The 17,539-nt window shown below is 52.9% G+C and overlaps 2 protein-coding genes across 7 annotated transcripts; both read left to right on the top strand.

Annotated features, from left to right (window-relative positions):
* The first annotated feature begins 18 nt into the window (after nucleotides 1–18).
* On the top strand, nucleotides 19–9,002 carry TMEM209 (transmembrane protein 209). Of its 4 annotated transcripts, none has more exons than XM_069033791.1 (15): nucleotides 19–57; nucleotides 831–970; nucleotides 1,085–1,143; nucleotides 1,796–1,927; nucleotides 2,455–2,693; nucleotides 2,777–2,981; nucleotides 3,544–3,719; nucleotides 3,899–3,970; nucleotides 4,463–4,559; nucleotides 5,365–5,490; nucleotides 5,919–6,016; nucleotides 6,922–7,036; nucleotides 7,126–7,223; nucleotides 7,605–7,678; nucleotides 7,820–9,002. In XM_069033791.1, the coding sequence occupies exons 2-15, from the start codon at nucleotides 834–836 to the stop codon at nucleotides 7,872–7,874; spliced, it is 1,683 nt and encodes a 560-aa protein (XP_068889892.1). In that variant the 5' UTR covers nucleotides 19–57; nucleotides 831–833; the 3' UTR covers nucleotides 7,875–9,002. The 4 variants fall into 4 exon arrangements, with proteins under 4 accessions (XP_068889892.1, XP_068889884.1, XP_068889911.1 ...); XM_069033783.1 differs by having other exon boundaries at nucleotides 25–116; XM_069033801.1 differs by lacking the exon at nucleotides 19–57 and adding an exon at nucleotides 145–167.
* Nucleotides 9,003–10,571: 1,569 nt separating this feature from the next.
* On the top strand, nucleotides 10,572–16,467 carry LOC138120785 (uncharacterized). 3 transcript variants are annotated; one of them, XM_069033765.1, is made up of 20 exons: nucleotides 10,572–10,731; nucleotides 11,044–11,190; nucleotides 11,270–11,391; nucleotides 11,487–11,595; nucleotides 11,690–11,806; nucleotides 11,945–12,012; nucleotides 12,091–12,204; nucleotides 12,341–12,526; nucleotides 12,614–12,716; nucleotides 12,805–12,946; nucleotides 13,024–13,207; nucleotides 13,296–13,395; nucleotides 13,476–13,594; nucleotides 13,725–13,762; nucleotides 13,964–14,076; nucleotides 14,161–14,309; nucleotides 14,485–14,579; nucleotides 14,827–14,905; nucleotides 15,163–15,271; nucleotides 15,626–16,466. In XM_069033765.1, exons 1-20 carry the CDS (start codon nucleotides 10,572–10,574, stop codon nucleotides 15,697–15,699), a joined length of 2,328 nt encoding a protein of 775 aa, XP_068889866.1. In that variant the 3' UTR covers nucleotides 15,700–16,466. The 3 variants fall into 3 exon arrangements, with proteins under 3 accessions (XP_068889866.1, XP_068889873.1, XP_068889874.1); XM_069033772.1 differs by having other exon boundaries at nucleotides 10,641–10,731; nucleotides 13,710–13,762; nucleotides 15,626–16,467; XM_069033773.1 differs by lacking the exon at nucleotides 11,690–11,806 and having other exon boundaries at nucleotides 10,641–10,731; nucleotides 13,710–13,762; nucleotides 15,626–16,467.
* Nucleotides 16,468–17,539: the final 1,072 nt, after the last annotated feature.

The following is a 17,539-nucleotide window of genomic DNA, read 5'->3' as shown; positions in this document are numbered from 1 at the left end:
CCGCGCAGGCGCAGAAAGCGCGAGGCCGCGGCGGCGTGAGGGAGGCGGAGAGCCCCGGTAGGAAAAGGGGGAAATCTGCCCGGCCTGAGGGGGAAACGGGGCAGATCTGGGCAGAGGTGAGGGGAAATCTATGGGAAAGGGGAGAGAGGAGGTTTGGGAGGAGAACGGTGAGGTTTGGGGAGGGGGAGCGGTGAAATTTGGAGGGGGAGGTTGGGAGGGGAGAAGGGAGGTTCGGGGGGGGATCGGAGAGGTTTGGAGAGATGAAGTTTGAGGAGAGGGAGGAGTGAAGTTAGGGGAGTGGAAGGAGCAGAGGTTCGGGGAGGGGAGAAGTTTGGGGCGGGGAAAGAGGAGAGGTTTGGGAAGCGGGAGAAGTTAAATTTGGGACGGGGGGTCAGAGACGTTTGAGGAGGAGGATCGAAGAGGTTCGTGGTGAGGGAGAGGAGAGCTTTGGGGTGGGGGAAAGGTGAAGTTTGAGGAGGGGAGAGGAGAAGGTCGCGGAAAGGATTGAGGTCTGGGGGGAGATGTGAGGGCTGCCTGCCTGTGACAGGGATATTTCCTTTACATAAGGCGTTACTGGGCATAAAGGAGGAGATTAAATCTGAGGGTTTCGTATGACAGAAAATACCGCGTTACCTACTGAAATAAGTGAGAATTTTCGATAAAAACAGTGGTTTTGCCTGGAGGAGGCAGGAGGTTTCCCTCCTCCTTTCGAAGGATATTATTATTCAAAAATGAGGGAGAAGGTGGACACTGCTCCTCAGTAACTTGCCTGAGAATCTTCCAGCTGAATAAAAGTTCACAGATTTTGCCTTTTCCCTCTGTTCTCCCAGAAAATGACGCCGAATAAGAGTCCAGACACTTCCCTCATCGACCTGGCTGTGAAGATGAGGAAACAGGCTGAGACCAGGAAGGTGGTGCTGGCCTGGGGACTCCTCAATATATCTGTAGCAGGCATGATCTACACTGAAATGTGAGTTGAGTGTTCCATCTGATTCAAACCAGCAGAGATTCCACTGTGTGAAGCCCTAAATATCCCCCAGGATGGAATTTTTGCTGAATTCTCCCTCCTTGTTTTGCTTTTCAGGACTGGGAAACTCCTAAGCACATATTACAACATCACCTGCTTTCCACTCTGGTACATTGGTGAGTCGTTGTGGCATTTAAATCGAATTTCAGGATTCTTTTTTTATTCATTTTTATTGCTGGGAGGTCGTTTTTAAGGCAGCTTTTTTTTTCCCATTTGAGTTCTAAATCAAAACTTTGTTTTTCTTTCTGCGATCTCCGTTGAAGCTGCTGGAATTCCATCCTTTTTAGTGGCACATAAGGAGTGTTAACAGCTTTTTCTCTGTCGTGAAAGGGCAGGAAGAACTTATTTAATGCATGAGATCTTTTTTAATGTGTGGATTAAGGCTTTAGAGAGCCTTAGATTTCTTTTCCTGCTGTGCTGTGCTCTGGGTGTGGGTGGCATTTTACAACAATTCGAGTTGGTTTCAGAGGAGGAGACTCTAAGCTGTATCAAACAGGGTGGAAAGGAGCAAATCTCATAAAATCGTGAGATTTCTTTTTTGGAAGATAACCACCCTATTTTAAAAATTAAAGTTTAAAATAGATAAATTAATTTCAACAGTGAAGAAAATGATCTCCAATGTTTCCTTCCTGAGAAAGAGAAGAAATCTTAGATACTTCCCCAAACTGGCAGCACTAATAATGACCTTTTTTTAATAGATGTAGCCTGATTTTGCAAATAATGTAATTTTTGCTCAAACCATGACGGAAACTGGTGTGTTTCTTGCAGAATTTGCCCTGGCAGCCCTGTTCAGCCTCAATGCCTTGTTTGATTTCTGGAGGTACTTCACCTACACGGCAGCACCGACGAGCTTGGTCACGAGTCCCAACCAGCAGATCATGGGCTGGCTGCGCAAGGCAGGTGGGGAATAAACCCTCTTTTTGATCTTTTTTGGTTTTTTTTTTTTTTGCTTCTCCAGTGCAGGATTCTTTATTGTGAATTACCTGCTCTGGTGTGAGCTGTAAACTGAGTGGGGGGTTTGGGGCTGTCCCGTGCAGGGCCAGGAGTTGGGCTCGATGTTCTTCCTCATATTGAGGTGGAACTTGCTGTGGGTTAGTTTATGGCCATTTGAGGTGGAACTAATTGTGTTTTAGATAATTAAGACATTCAGTGTGGTAAAGATGAGAGCAGTGGGTAGGTGGAGGAGCTGATGGAATATTAGAGAATCCCCCCAGGTTATGGAATGTCAAGCTGGAGGATTTATTCTGAGTTGGGGTCACAGGTCTCAGTTTTATCCGAGTTCTGTAGGGACCAGGTTCTCGGTGTCCCTTTTAATATCTCTAAAATTGCCTTAAAAGCACATCACGTGTGTTTTGTGTGTGTTTAAAGAAGGGGAATTTGAGGCTGCTGCATCCCCACTTCTAACTCTGCTTGTCCTTACATTGCAGCTGTCCAAATCACCCCTCCACGGGAGCCAGCAGCCAAGAGAGTGCTGTCCCTGACGCCTTCCCCACCGATCCAGGGGCAGTGTGTGCTGAGCTACAGCCCCTCCCGCTCTCCCAGTGCCAGCCCCAAGTTCTCTGGGAGCTGTCTGAGTGGATACAGCCCCCAGCTCCAAGCTCTGGCAGGGGCCAGCCCCTCTCACAGCACCTCTGTGACTTATTCACCCAGCAGCAGCTACAGTAAGGTAATGGCCAGGACACATCCTATGGGCACAGCTTGAGCCTCGTAAAGGAAAAAGAATTAAACTTTTTTTTGTTTTCTCCCAAGGTTTCCAGCTTCAGCCACTCTCCCAATGGATCTCCGTATTCCATGAGCGTGGGACCTGTGGACAGCGGTGGGATAAGGCCTCACTACCGATTCTCCCCCATTCTGTACAACAATTCCACCTACAAAGACGACTGCATCACAGATGTCAAATCCCTGGACACCTTCCTGAGGAACGAGGAGGAGAAACAGCACCGAGTCCAATTAGGTAAATTGGGGGATTCAGTGGGAAAAGCTTGGAAGGGAAGAGGTGTTGGTTTGATCCAAAATGGGCTTTTGTGATGGGAGAAGTACCAGTAAAAAGGCCAATTATGGGTGATCACCTGTGAGCTTGGCAAAGGACCCACTGAGGAATTGGGGCAGGAGGTAGAACCCCTCTGTTTTTCCTTCAGGCAGTTTTCCTCCAGTTATTCCTTTGATAGGATCTAAGCATGGGAATGCTGGTGGATTATCTCTGTAGCAGTTGTTGGCTGTAAGGGACTGAGATAAGATGATCACCTCGATAAGAAGGGGATTTTGTCAAGATGGTTTCAGATAAAGAGGCTGAATCCAGTAAATTTTTGTCCTGGATTGGGACAATCAAGATAAGGATAAAGGGGATAAACTCCCTCCAGGCAGTTTTTGTTCTGGGACAGTCAAGGGTGAATCCAGTGTTTGTGCAGAGTGGTTTCAGTGTATTCACTCACACTGACCCCGTGTCCCTGTGCTGTTTGTTCCAGAATCACTTGGCAGTAATTGAACATAACCTTTCAATGAATTATTCTTTTCAGGAAGCTCGGATTCCAACTCTCCCTCCAGCAGCCCAACGTTTTGGAACTACAGCCGCTCCATGGCAGACCATGCACAGATCCTGAGGAAGTTCCAGTATCAGCTGGCTTGCAGGTCCCAGGCTCCTTCTGCACACAAGGATGAAGCTGATCTGAGCTCAAAACAGGCTGCAGAAGAGGTAAATTCCACAGAAAAAAAGGTCAAGAGGGAGAAATGGGATTTTAAAATGTACCTTTGTGCAAAGGTTTGGATTTGAGCTGTATCAGGAGTGTGGGTGAGAGAGGCCCTGCAGCGTTTAACCAGCTAAAAACTCTGGGTTCTGTGAGGTTCTCAGGGATGTAATAAACCTTTCCATAGGTTTGGGCACGGGTGACAATGAACCGACAGCTCCTGGATCACATGGATTCCTGGACTGCCAAATTCAGGAATGTAAGTCCCTCTCTAAGGAATTCCAAGTGGGCTGGAGTGGGAAAATTCCTCCATGTCCTCTGTGCCCGAGATGGGAGGGATTGCAGCATCTGTCTGAGGGCTGGGGTGGCTGACATGTACAAATCCCAAAAATTGTTTGCCTCCCCAATTTCCCGAGTCAAACAGGAGAGGGAGTGGATCCATCAGTTTGTGCTTGGAGGACTGATTCATAACCCACTTTCCTCATTGTCCAGAAAAGCTTTATCTGATACAGTTTTCCCAACTCCTTTACATTTAATTTTCTGCCTTTTCAGAAGCTATTAAAGGGTCACTTAAATTCTGCCTGGCTTGATAATTAAATTAAATTTAATTCTTTTCCTCTTTGATTGGCTTCAGTGTTTCTGTTAAACTGCCTTGTGGTTGTGGTGGGGGTGATTGTAGGGTGTAAGCTGAGGGATTTATTAAACATTCCTGTTGCTTCTGACCTTCAATTTTCCCCCTTTTCTTTCCTAGTGGATCAATGACACCATTCTGGTGCCACTTGTGGATGAGATGGAATCTGTGAGCACTCAGCTGAGGAGGATGGGCTGCCCAGAACTGCAGATTGGAGGTAGGATCAGCAGCCTGGGAATTCCCTGTGGGATGGCTGGTACATAAATTAGGTCTGGGAAATATTTTTGTTCCATTTCTGCTCTGTTTTGGTGTGCTTTGTTCCACCTCCTGCATTTCATTCAGCTGGGAAGGTTTTCCATAATACTTCTGGAAATATCAATGCTAGAATGCAAGAATTTGTGTAAAATCCTTAAATGTATCTTTTTTTTCTTCCCCTTAAATTTAATTGTAAGCTCAAATTATCATCAATTATTGCTTATTGATCAGTCAGAAACCATTTCAAAGACAGATGTGCTGTAAATATTCAGCATCTCCCAAAAGTCTCACTGTCTCCACTGCAATGTGCTTTTCCAAATTATTCCTTCAAATCACCCACTTCCTGAAAGAACTGTGGGCTTTTAAAAATTCTCTCGAATTTTTTAAAATTCTGATGACCTGGAGTTACATTTTTCATGTCAGGTTAGGATTCTGAAGAAGCTGCTTCTCCTGTTGTTTCAAATTAACTGCGAGGAGGATTTGGTGTGATGGATTTTAATTAAATGCCTCTTTCGGGGCTGTTTCTTAGAGCGTTTCCTCAAGAGCTACATGTTGCAAAGCCTATAAAAAAACGGTGGATGCTACTTTTGTCCCCACTTTGTTTCTCTCCCTCTTCCTCTCTTAAGTTCCTGTTGGTTCCTTGTAGCTTTGATGTGAAGGAGATTTGTGCTACTTTGTAGTAACTGGGGTGGTGTCAGGTATAAAATGTTTCCAGACCTCGGCAGGGGCGCTGGGAATGCTCCCTGGCTGAGCCGCCTGTGTTGCAGAAGCCAGCATCAGCAGCCTCAAGCAGGCAGCGCTCGTGAAAGCTCCGCTCATCCCCACCCTGAACGCTCTGGTGCAGTACCTGGATCTCACCCCAAACCAGGAATATTTGGTGGAAAGGATCAGAGGTTCGTGGTGTTGCTGTTCTGATTTCCAAACATTTCCATGCTACAGTGAACTTGTTGGTTGCCCAGAGAAGCTGTGGCTGCCCCTGGATCCCAAGGCCAGGCTGGACATTGGGGCTTGGAGCAAACGGGGATGGTGGGAGGTGTCCCTGCCCATGGCAGGGCTGGCACTGGATGAGCTTCTACATCCCTTCCAACCCAAACCATTCCATGATTTCCTCCTGCCTGCTCAGGGTGGAAAGAGATTGAATCCTTTCATTATCCATGAACAAAAATCATCCTGTAATGATGATAATGTAACTTTACCCCCTTTTATCAACATCCCCCCAAGCTTTTAGGAGCTGAATTTTTCCTGTTTTCTCCATGAGAAACCCCCTTTGTTTTGATGCACTTCCAGCCCCCAGGAAGTGAATAACTGTTGCTGCTTGCAGAGCTTTCCCAGGGAGGATGCATGAGCTCCTTCCGATGGAACGGAGGAGGGGATTTCAAGGGCCGGAAATGGGACACGGACCTTCCCACCGACTCCTCGGTGAGTGTCCAGGGACACCTGGATCCCACAGCTTCAAGCTGCTTGGATTTTGGGATAGGGTTTGGAGGGAGCAGCCAGAAATTCTTTGAGGAACATGGGAAAATCAGAAATTGGAGCTTTGCAGCTTTGCTGCTGGATAATTAAAGAGATTCCATTGCTGGAAAATCAACCTTGAAATAGGATTTGATTTTGTGGTTGGGAACATGGTTAAATGTTTGGAAGTGTCCAGCCATGGAGCAGCTGAGTGTCCTGATAAAGAGGAACATCTGAAAAGTGCAAATAAAGAAGTTTTGACATTAATTTAAGGCTATTAGTAAAAAAAACCTCACCCAAATAGACAATTTCACATTTTTGTTCATTGAGAGTAATACAATGCTGTGAGTTCCAAGGGACATCTCCCAGATTTTTTAAGATTTGTGGCATTTTTTTCCAGCAAATCTCCTGTTTTCCCTGTCAAACAGCTGCTGTTGGATATAAGGAGCACAGAAAGCATCAGATCACAGATAATCTGCTGATGTTGCACACATCAGATATTGAGAACTCTCCAGAAAGGGTTAAAACAACCCTCAGGCTGTGACCCGATCTTCTGGATGCTCATCCCAGGACTTTATTTCACAATTTTGTCATTCCTAAGATTCGTGGCCGGCCCAGACTTTTCCAGTGATTTTCATGAGGAAAAGGGAGAAGTTTCCTTGCTGGGTTTGGGGTGGGCAGCGCTGTCTTTTGAGCTCCTCTGCCCTTCTCAGCCAAATCTGAAATTGGTGATTTAGGCACGGAGCTGCTCCTAAGCCTGGGGTTAAGCCAGTGTTGTAACCACCAAAGACTGGGATTAACTCCTGGGATGATGAGGAGGAAGCTGCTGGCTTTTGGGGCCATTCCAGCGAGATTTGGTTGTGTTTGCCCAGATCCTCATGCACGTGTTCTGCACTTACCTGGACTCCAGGCTCCCGCCTCACCCCAAGTATCCTGATGGCAAAACCTTCACTTCCCAGCACTTCATCCAGACTCCGGATAAACCAGGTACTGGGCTGGCCTGGAGCTGCTCTTTTCCCCTGGGATCAACTCAGCACCTCTAAAACCTGGGGTTTTTTTGTTAATTTTTAATTCAGACACTTCAAACGAAAACGTGTTCTGCATCTACCAGAGCAGCATCAACCCACCCCACTACGAGCTGATCTACGAGTGCCAAGTCTACAGCCTGCCCAAGGTACTGGGGTTTGTTCTCCTCCTGCTCTCAGGCATCATTTCCAGGGCTGATTTGGGGTCTTTTTAAATCCTAGACCCATTTTTTGTCTGTTTACACAGAGGATGGTCCAGCTTGGTCTTTGCCCAGGACTTGGTACTTACTCTGCTGCTGAATACTACCTGTAGTATCTATTTAGGAGACAATAGTTCCTAAGTAGGAGCAATCATGTTGATTTTCTGCCAATTTATTGTAAAATCCCAAATCAAAATCCCTGGTGGGTGATGTCACTGATGTCACCCCTTAAGGCCGGTGTGAGTTCCGAGGGGAAGTTCCAAACTACCAAAATCCTGCGATTTTTAATTGTTTTGATTTCTACATCCTTGTCTCTTCCTGTGGTTTCAGGGCAGGAACAACATGTTCCACACCTTGCTGATGTTCCTGTACATCATAAAGACGAAGGAATCTGGGATGTTGGGGTAGGTATCCCATGGGAATGAGGTGGGGACGGCGTCAGACCGAAACCACCACAGTGGGGGTGATAATTAATGGTGTTAAGATCAAATTACCAGCAGCCTTTTAATAAAAGTGGCTAATTCTGATCCCTTTGGGTTTTGCAGGCGTGTAAATCTGGGTTTATCAGGAGTCAACGTCCTCTGGATCTTTGGGGAATAACGGGACACAGCTCCGGGGGACGATGCTGCTCTGTGGGGTGAACTTTGACTTAAACATGGATTTACTACAAAACAGGATAATTTAAGCTCAGCTTTGTGGCCAGACGGAGGAAGTGCCTGTAATTCCCATGTGGATTTTGCCGAGGCATTACGTAGAATTTTTCACCACGGAAATGCTCCTGTGAATGAACTCCAGGCAGGAGTTCTCTTTCCTGCTCCTCACCTCAACCTGTCCTGTTTAAACTGAGCTTCACTGATCTCAGACTAAGCTAAACCAAACCTCCTTCGAGAGTGCAGCTGGAACAGCCCTCCCAAGGCTGTGCACAGCTGCGAGTGATCCAACACTTGGAAGGATGAAGCAACTTGGACAACTTCAGGATCCAAGAAATTCCAAGTCTGGAAGCTCAGACTCAGTTTTGCTCCATTTTATCTACATGATAAAAACCAATTAATTTTATCCCTGAGTTTTGGTGTAATTGTGTTTTCAGACGCCTCGAGATGTTCCTGCAGCTGAAAAGGAAAGACAAAACCATGTTTGACTTGCTGAGTTCAGCAAATAAGAATTTTACTTGTATTTTCAATTTTTATTTTCATTTTTTTTGTACAAAACCAGCGTGGCCTCTCCTCTTAGGGGACCTTGTGAGCTCTGAACCCCCCCGGTACCTTCACTGCCACCAACTCTCACCTGCCTTTGCCTTTGAATGGAATTTTCCTTCAGCTTTTTTCACTGATCACCACTTGTTTTGGGAGCTTTGTGCACCGTGGTGGGGAACCAGGCACTACACAGGCTTTGGAATGTACTTTTGGGGGAAAAGCACTTGGATTGGCTTCAAAGAAGGGATTAATCAGTATCTGTCAAATTTCTGTAAGGGGCATGGGGAGAATTTGTTGTAAATTCTGGTGAGTATTTTAGAAGTGTATTTAGAACCATAAACACATGGAATCATTGTACTGTATTTTTTACTGATGGGAGGGAAAAAGGAATTTTTGGGATGTTGCTGTTTTTTGGTGTGAACTGACTGGTATTGGGGATTCTGTGTGTCTCCCCTGGGGGCCCTGGGTTTTTTCAAGGAACTGGTTACAAAATGGCTCATTTGGTTCTTGTATTAAATGAATTTGTTTTATCAAACACTTTTTGGGGTTTTTCTTGGGTTCAGCATCACCACATCCATCCATGTACCAAAGAGGAATGTTCAAGAACCAGATTTAGCTGGGTTTTACCCCAAAACTCCCCTGCTCAAGGGCAGCACGGCCCCATGAGCTCCATCAGTCTCATGTTCTAAAAACTTGAGGTGCAGAAATGTCTTCTTTCACCAAAATGTGGGAATTCTTGGGAAGAGCCTGTCCCATAGGGTGCCTCAGGCTCTGCAGCCCCAGGACCCTGCGCACTTTTGGGGTCCCCAGAACCCCGCATCCCTCTGTGCTCCCAGGATCCTCCTGCACAGCCTCTTCCCACACAGCCCCAGATCCTTGTGCACCCCAAAAGATCACACAGCCCCAGATCCTTTTGCACCCCAAAAGATCACATATCCCCGTCCCTCTGTACCCCAATACTCTGTGCATTGCACCCCAATGCATCACACACCCCAGCACATCACACATCCCAGTCCTTGTGCACCCCAGTACCTGTTGTGCCAGTACCAGGCAGTACCTGGCACACTGCTCCCTGTGCTCCCCAGTACATCACAAACCCCACAAACTCTTTGTGCACCCCAATATATCCCACACCCCAGTCCCTGTGCACCTTAATACTCCATCCACCCTGCTCCCTCTGCACCCCAGTCCATCACACATCCCAATACACTCTGCACCCCATTCCCAGTACAGGCCCCAGATTCCTGTGTGCCCCAGTCCTCGTGCCCCCTGACACAGTGTGAACCCCAATTCATCGTGCGCCCCATCCCTGCTCACATTCTGCACCACAGACCCCGGTCCCCGTGCACCCCCTCCTTGTGTACCCCAACACCACAGCCCCTGCTCCCCACGTACCCCGGTACATCACACACCCCTGTTCCTGCAGGCCCTACCTCTGCACCCCACATCCCCGTGCACCCCGTGGCCCACCCCAGATCTTGTTCATTCCTATCCCTGTGCACCCCCCATACACCGTGCACCCCAATCCCCGGGCACCCCGATCTACCACACCCCCCATTCCCGCGCACCCCACATCCCTGTGCACCCTGGTCCCCGCGCACCCCAATATCTGCACCCTCTCACCTGTGTACCCCGATACCCCGCGCTCCCCGGTCTCTCTGCACCCCAATAGACCGCGCACCCCAGCGCTTTGCACCCCGGGCTCTCTGCACCCCGAAACACCGCGCACCGTGCTCCCCGCGCATCCCCATCCCTGCGCACCCCGTTCCACCCCACACCGTGGTCCCCGCGCATCCCCATCCCTGCGCACCCCGTTCCACCCCACACCGTGGTCCCCGCGCATCCCCATCCCTGCGCACCCCGTTCCACCCCTCACCGTGGCCCCCGCGCACTCCAGTCTCTGCATCCTCTCATCCCTGCACCCCGAAACACCCCACACCGTGCTCCCCGCGCATCCCCATCCCTGCGCACCCCGTTCCACCCCGCACCGTGCTCCCCGCGCATCCCCATCCCTGCACACCCCTATTCCCGACCCTGCCGCCCCGCGCACCGTTACCAGGTGCATCCCACCCGCGGCGGGGGCGGCCCGGCCCCTCCCGCTGGCATGGGGGCGGCTCCCGGGGGCGCGCATGTCCGGCCCCGCCCGTTAAATTCCGGCGGGCCGGGCCGGACCGGGACCACCGGCTCTGGACCTGCTGCTGTCGCCATGGCCAGTGACGCTGAGCCCGGCCGTCGCCGCCGCTGCTGCGCGCAGGACACGCCGGGTGAGCTGGGGGGCGGGTCTCCGGGGTCGGGCGGGCACCAAAGGGGGTCCCCCTTCCTCGGGCACCACTGGGTCACCCCTCCCGAGTCACGCACCGGGCGCCGAGCGGAATTTCCCCCCTGTGTCCCGGGCACTGGTGGGCTCCCCGCTCCCAAAGATCCCCTGGGTAGGACCCTGGGAGCTCTGTGTCTCCCCTGTGGGGTTTGGGGACCCAGGTGACACCCCAGCACAGCAGCACTTGGCTGTCGTGCGCTGCTGAGCCCGGGCAGGGCATGGGGACATGGCCCCAGTGTGACTCCAACAGCTCCCGCAGATATTCCCAAGGGCCCGGATTCCCGCGGTGACAGCGACGGCCCCCGCCGGGGCTCCCTCTGCGACCGGCACTGCGCTGCCATCTACAACGTGCAGGGTGACCTGGGGGAGCTGGGCTGCCACCTGCACCGTCCCCGTGTCCCCCCAGGTAGGTTGGCTGTGGGATGGGCTGGATATGAGGCACTGGGGGGTTCCACACCCACTGTGACCCTGGGTGTCACCCACAGCCATGTCCGCCCCGTCCTGCTACCAGCAGCACTCAGAGGAGGTGTGTGAGAGCTGCGTGGTGAAAACCACCCTGACGGCCGAGAACGCCGTGGAGGCCAACAAACTCTCCAACAACTACAAGGTGGGTGGGGGCACCCATGGGTCCTCCTGGAGGGCTGTAATGGGTTTTATTATTCTCCCTCTTCACTCATCCCAAGAAAACCCCTCTCTCTGCAGTTTGGCTTCAAGAAATGGAAGAGCCATGTGACGGCACGGCCCTGGGAGGACCGATCAGAGATCGTTAAGGAGCTCTACTCTGACCTCAATGTCATCCGAGGCTCTGGAGGTGGGTGGCCTTGGGGACAACCCTGGGTGGTGGCAGTGTGGATTTAGGCAGCTACAGGTGATAATGGTCCCACCGGGTGCCTTCCCTCCCACAGGGTCCACGCTGACGTGTGGGAATGTCCTTTACCTGTTGCTCTTTGGCTGGTGGCTCTCGCTTCTCTACGTCCTTGTGGCTGCCGTGATGTTCATCACTGTCATAGGGGGTCCTTATGGTGAGTCCCAAATTTGGGACCCCCATGTGAGGGCTGGATGAGCTCAAAACAGCACCGATGGGTGTTGGGACTCCTGAGTCCCTTCTCCATGGAGTGTCCCTGGAGCTGGAGGGGACACTGATGGTCGTGTCCTCACAGGGCGGCTCTGCTGGGACCTGGCTGGGTATTTCCTCTGGCCCTTTGGCAAAGTGATCCAGAAAGTGGAGGTAAGAGTTCCTTGGGAATCCCTGGGGCGGGGAGGTTGGGGTGCCCTATGCACACCCTGACATCCCCCCTCTCCCCAGGTCCCCAAATCCCACCAGGCGTGCAAGGCTGGCGTGGGGGAGAGCTCAGCCCTGCTCGGGGGTCCCACATCCCACTGCTGGCACCCACAGTGCTGGGCGGGCACTGGATACTGGGTGAGTCCCATGCTGGACACGGTGACACCACCCCCAGAGCCCCCAGGGTGGTGGGGAAGGTGCCCAAGGGCACCTCCCCTCCTCTGAGGTCAGTGTTTTGGGGGGTCAATCCCTGAAGGTGGCCTCTCGTTCACAGCACCGTGCCAGCACCGTGGTGTGGCTGTGCCTGGGCTACCCGGTGCTGGTGCTGGCCCATGGGCTCGTGTGTGTCACTGCATGGCTCCTCATCGTCCTCATCCCCGTGGCCAAGCTGAGCGCCCGCGCCACCTCCCGTGTCCTGCTGCTGCCCCCAGAGCGGGTGCTCATCCGGCGCCTGAAGATGGTGGGTGACTCTGGGCAGGGTGAGGGTCCCACACCCTGCTCCAGGGGGGATTTTGGGGTGAGGGGTGACCCTCTTGTCCCTCTGCAGACAGAGGTGCCTCTGGAGGGGGAGGTGATTCTCTGCTGCTACCGTGCTGCCAACCCCTACTACTACAAATACGCCGTGGATGGCATCAACGTCTTTGCCGTCAGTATCCTTCTAGGAGCTGGAGTGGGAAGGGTGGGGAGTGACCCTAAATCCCACCCCACCTCTGTTGTGTCCTTGACTGGCTGCCCCAGACCTGCTGCCCCTGGTGCTGGTGACGCTGGTGCTGGGCTATGCAGACAGCCCCAACCACCTGACCGGCTCCGCCGTCAAGTTCACCTTGGCCCTGCTCTCCATCATGCCCCTCTCCTACTACATCGGGATGGCCATCGCCAGGTGAGCGGTGACAGGGGACACTTGGTGGCAAAGTGGGGACACTCCAGCCCTGCTGACATGGTTTTCCTCCTTTCCAGCATCTCAGCCCAGAGCAACTTTGCGGTGGGGGCGGTGGTGAACGCCACGTTCGGCTCCATCACCGAGCTCACCTTCTACATCACCGCCCTCATCAAGGGCTCGCGTGAGGGCAACCGCTGCTACGCCGAGGTGGTCAAGTCAGCGTTGACAGGGACGCTGGTGGGCTGTGTCCTCTTTGTCCCGGTGAGATGGGGGTGGCATTGTGAGCTGGGAGAGTGCTGTGAGCAAAGCGCTGATGGGGATTTTTCTGGGGGTTTTCTCCATCCCCAAGGGTCTGTGCATGGTGATCGGGGGCATCCGGCACCAGGAGCAGCGGTTCAACAGCCGCTCTGCGGGCGTCAGCTCGGCCCTGCTCTTCCTCTCTGTGGGAGGTGAGTTGGGGACAGGGGTGTCCCCAGGTTTGGGGGGGTCCCAGCAGGGTGGGTGCCCACCCCACGTCCTGTCCCTGCAGGCGTCTTTGCCCCGACGCTCTTCTCCAAGGTGTATGGGAAGCTGGTCTGTGGCGAGTGCCACAACGTCACCCAGAACCCTCTGGGCCACTACCTCTGCCACAACTGTCACTTCGACCTGGTGAGTGGGGACCTGGACCCCCAACGGGGAATTTGGGGTCGGGGATGCTCTGAGCCCCCCTGGCTCTCATGCTGGGTGGTGGCCATGGGGCTGTTCCCTGTATCCCTGTTGACAGGTGCTCTCTCTGCAGATGGACAACAACGGCACCCTCTACTACAGCCACGTCCAGTGAGTGCCCACTGTGGTGGGGACAGGGCTGTCCCCACATCGGGGTGGCACCTCCTGGGTTCAGTCATGTTCCTGCATCCCTCCTGGGCCCCCTCTCCACCCCAATGATCCTGTGCCCCACTTCCTCCATCCCCGGGGGATGTCCCCTGGGTCTCCATGCCAGAGCCCGGTGGCACCGACAGTGTCACCTGTGTCCCACAGACCCCTGGTGTACACAGTGTCCATCCTGCTCCCTGCTGCCTACCTCATTGGGCTCTTCTTCACCCTCAAAACCCACACACACATCTACGACATCCACGTCAGCGACTGTCACAGTGAGTGTCCCCAAATGTCCTGGCTGTGGGGCCAACTCTTGTCACTGCTCTGGGGTGTCCCACACGTCTCTGCTCTCTCCCCAGTGCCTGGCCACCACCACAGCGCCGTGGTCCACTGGTCCCGCTGGCGGGCCCTGGTCATCCTCCTGCTCTCCACCCTGTGCATGTCGGCCTGTGCGGACCTGGCCACGGAGCACATCAGCCCCATCCTCACCAACTCCACCATCTCGCAGGTGAGCCAGGTCTGGGTGTCCCCAAGGACCAAAATGTGCCCTCCAGGGATGGGGACCTGCCCTGGCTGCAGTTGGAGCCCCAAAAGCAGTGGGGGAAAGATGCTGAGATGCTCTGCAGGGTTGGCCAGGGCTTGGATGTGGTCAGGGCCAGGCTGATGTCACCTCTTCCCTGCAGTACTTCATTGGTGTCACCGTGCTGGCGATGGTGCCCGAGCTGCCAGAGATTGTCAATGGCATCCAGTTTGCCCTGCAGAACAACCTGAGCTTGAGGTGAGATGGCTCCAAGGATGAGTTTTGGGGTGGTCCCTGTGCCAGTCCCATCACTGTGCCTTGGTGCCCACGATGGGCTGCCCCACCACTGGTGGGTCAGACTCCTGTCAGCTTGTCCTCAAGGGGAATTAGTCACCCAAAAAATGGTGTCAGAGCTGGGATGGGCTTTGTGGTTTGGGATTTTGTCACCCCAAGGGCTGCTGGAGACCTGGTGCTTGGCAGTTCCTAAGTTGTTCTTCCTCCCCAGCATCGAGATTGGGAACTGCATCGCGGTGCAGGTCTGCATGCTCCAGATCCCCATCCTGGTGCTCTTCACCATCTTCTACGTGAGTAGCCCCAGCACAGCCCTGGGGGACCTCCTGCACCAGGGCTGGGGCCACGGTGGGACATGCAAAGGACACAGCTGCCCTTCCCAGTGTCTCCCCTCTGCTCAGTGTGGGGGAAGTGGGGTCAGTTGTCTGCTGGTGCTGTCCCCACCCTGGGGACGTGTGGCAGAGAGGGTTTAAGGGGTGACATGTAAGTCCCCAGAGTCAGAGCAGGGTTGTCCTGGTTGGCCATAAACCCCAAATCCTCTCCCTCGCAGCCGACCAACTTCACGCTCGTCTTCAGCGACCTCCATGTCTACGCCAGCATGTTCAGCGTGGTGCTCATGAACTACATCTTCATGGATGGCAAATGTGACTATTTCCAAGGTGGCCACCCCCCATAGGGCTGCTGTGGGACTTGGAGTATCCCTATATTCCCCGGGATGGGGGGCTCCTGGGTCCAACCCTGGGGTTATCTGCTTGTTAGGGCTCTTGGCCGTGGTGCCCTGAGCAATCCTGGGGTCTTGGTTGACCAACTTGGGGCTGTTCCCCTACAGCAGGTCCAAGGGGGATTACTTCCATTTCCCCCTTTAAAAGGATTGAAACTCCTTTTAATGGACATTTTGTAGAGAACCACTAAAGCCCTCTACGGGGGGCTAATCCAGACCACACCAGGTCTTAAACCCACATCCCTCCTTGCTCCAGGGAGTAACTCCTTCCACCCCTCTCTGTCCGCCCCAGGCACAGTGCTGGTGATGGTTTACTTCATCCTCCTGGCTGTGTATTTCTTCGCCCCCTCGCCCAGCGGCTGCTGAGGTTTGGATTCTCCTTTCTCCAACCCCCTCGTTGGGATCATCACCCGTCAAGACCTTTTCCAGTGTCTCAGGGACTCGGCCGGGCTGGCTCCGGTCTGGAAGCGCCGTTTCCTGAAGCTCCTGCTGCTGCTGGGCTTCCCCTGTGGGGCTTCAGGGATGGGAAGGGTGGATGCAATGGAATTGCTCCTGAAACGAGGAGCCTTAAAGCCAGAACGTGTCACAGAGGGATCTCTAGCCCACACCTGAGTGGCTGGAAGGAAAATTATCCTTCCTGGAGGGTCTTGAAGGGGATTTCTGTATGTCTTGAGGACAGACCCCTCCCTGGGGATGTGTTGCACTGGGAGAAGGTGCCTGAGAAGTCCCTCACCCTCCTGGGCCTGGGAGGGACTCGGGCCTGGGAATTGCACAAGGATGTTTGATGGCACCAGAAATGCACCCAAAGGTATTTTCAGCTGTTTTGTCATTAAAGCAGTTTTGTACAAATCAGAAACAAGTTTGTTTCTCCTTAAGTGAGCCTTGGTTACTGCCCTGGGCCCCTCTGTGGCCACCATTCCCTGTCCTCTGTCACCTCATCCCAGGGACAGAGCCAGTGGCATGGCTGTGGGCTCCAGCTTTCTCCATGACCCTCCCAAAGCTCCAGCTCATTTCCAGCCTGATCTTGTCTGACTGTCCTGGGTCCTCCTGGCTTCAAGGTCTTTACCAGGCTCCTGAGAAGGGTTAGGGATGCTCCTGGTGTTGTCCACAGGGTGTGACAGGCTGGGGACATCTTCCTCTGCACAGGGAAATGCTGGTGGGTGTGGTGAGAGGACAGAGTTAGGGCTTGGATTATCATCTTTAAAAACAAAAACCCCAAAGCAAAACAGACAGATCTATTAACATGGGCAAGGAGGCCCTGGTGCCTCTTTCCTATCCCTTGCTCATTGGGATGTACTTCAGCATAAAAACCAGGGAGTGCTGTCACAGGAATGTTGGACTCTGAAAGGATGGACAGCCCAGAGTGAGGCAGGAAGCAGCCTGGGATCGCCCTCCTCTCCAGGGAAGGCAGCAGCTCGTTAGGGATTAATGAAGCTGCTTTATTTAAGCCTTTTTGTTTTCCTAGCACGGACAATCCTGCTGTCATTAGTCTGGGACATTTGGGAGCATTCCCAGGTGAGCAGCTGGAGTTGCTGATGGCAGGACAGGGAAGGATGGAGAAGGGATGGGATGGGAGAGCAGAAGTTGTAGAACCTACTCAGTGCCATCATCTTACTGAGGTTAAACCAAAACCATCTCTCCTGGGGTGAGGCATGCCTGGGAATTCTCTGTTCTGAGCTGCCTTTCCCTGTCTCCTTACATCCTGTCCCCATCCCAGGCAGCATTGTGGATGCTCTTATCCCCTCCCCATCAGCTGCTGCCGATGCTGGATCCTTTCCCTCTCCCTTAGGGAATTATAATTAAAAGTTTTTATCCACAGGCAGTAGCCCAGCAGCAATTAAAGCCACCCCTCAGCAGGAGGTGTGAGCTCAAGTGCTCAAACCACGTCACTTTTTTAGGAAGAACAGCCTCCAAGATCTTGTGCCCCTCATGCAGCAGCCACTGGAGGTTATGGAATGGGAAAAGCCCCTGGAAATCCATCAGTGGGTGATGTTTGTATTGCTTTTATCAGCAAAAGTGAAGGCCCTGGACCTTTGTGGTTTTCTTGGTGATGCTTCCCCAGCTCCTGCAGGCTGGAGGTGGAGGGATCCACAAGGATCAAATCCAGCTCCTGGCCCTGCCCAGGACACCCCAACAACCCCACCCTGTGCCTGGGAGAGCCATCCAAATGCTCCTGGAGCTTGGGCAGCCTTGGGGCCGTGCCCAT

The sequence above is a fragment of the Aphelocoma coerulescens genome, chromosome 1A, assembly GCF_041296385.1.
Source record: "Aphelocoma coerulescens isolate FSJ_1873_10779 chromosome 1A, UR_Acoe_1.0, whole genome shotgun sequence".
Taxonomy (NCBI): domain Eukaryota; kingdom Metazoa; phylum Chordata; class Aves; order Passeriformes; family Corvidae; genus Aphelocoma; species Aphelocoma coerulescens.
This window is presented reverse-complemented; position numbering and strand designations above follow the sequence as displayed.

Bases quoted from the DNA above. Each gene is read 5' to 3' on its own strand.
- TMEM209 (XM_069033791.1), top strand. From the start codon at position 834: ATGACGCCGAATAAGAGTCCAGACACTTCCCTCATCGACCTGGCTGTG. The intron at 1,144-1,795 runs GTGAGTCGTTGT...TGTTTCTTGCAG, and splicing joins CTTTCCACTCTGGTACATTG to AATTTGCCCTGGCAGCCCTG. The intron at 2,694-2,776 runs GTAATGGCCAGG...TTTTCTCCCAAG, and splicing joins CCAGCAGCAGCTACAGTAAG to GTTTCCAGCTTCAGCCACTC.
- LOC138120785 (XM_069033765.1), top strand. From the start codon at position 10,572: ATGGGGGCGGCTCCCGGGGGCGCGCATGTCCGGCCCCGCCCGTTAAAT. The intron at 12,527-12,613 runs GTGGGTGACTCT...GTCCCTCTGCAG, and splicing joins TCATCCGGCGCCTGAAGATG to ACAGAGGTGCCTCTGGAGGG. The intron at 14,580-14,826 runs GTGAGATGGCTC...CTTCCTCCCCAG, and splicing joins CAGAACAACCTGAGCTTGAG to CATCGAGATTGGGAACTGCA.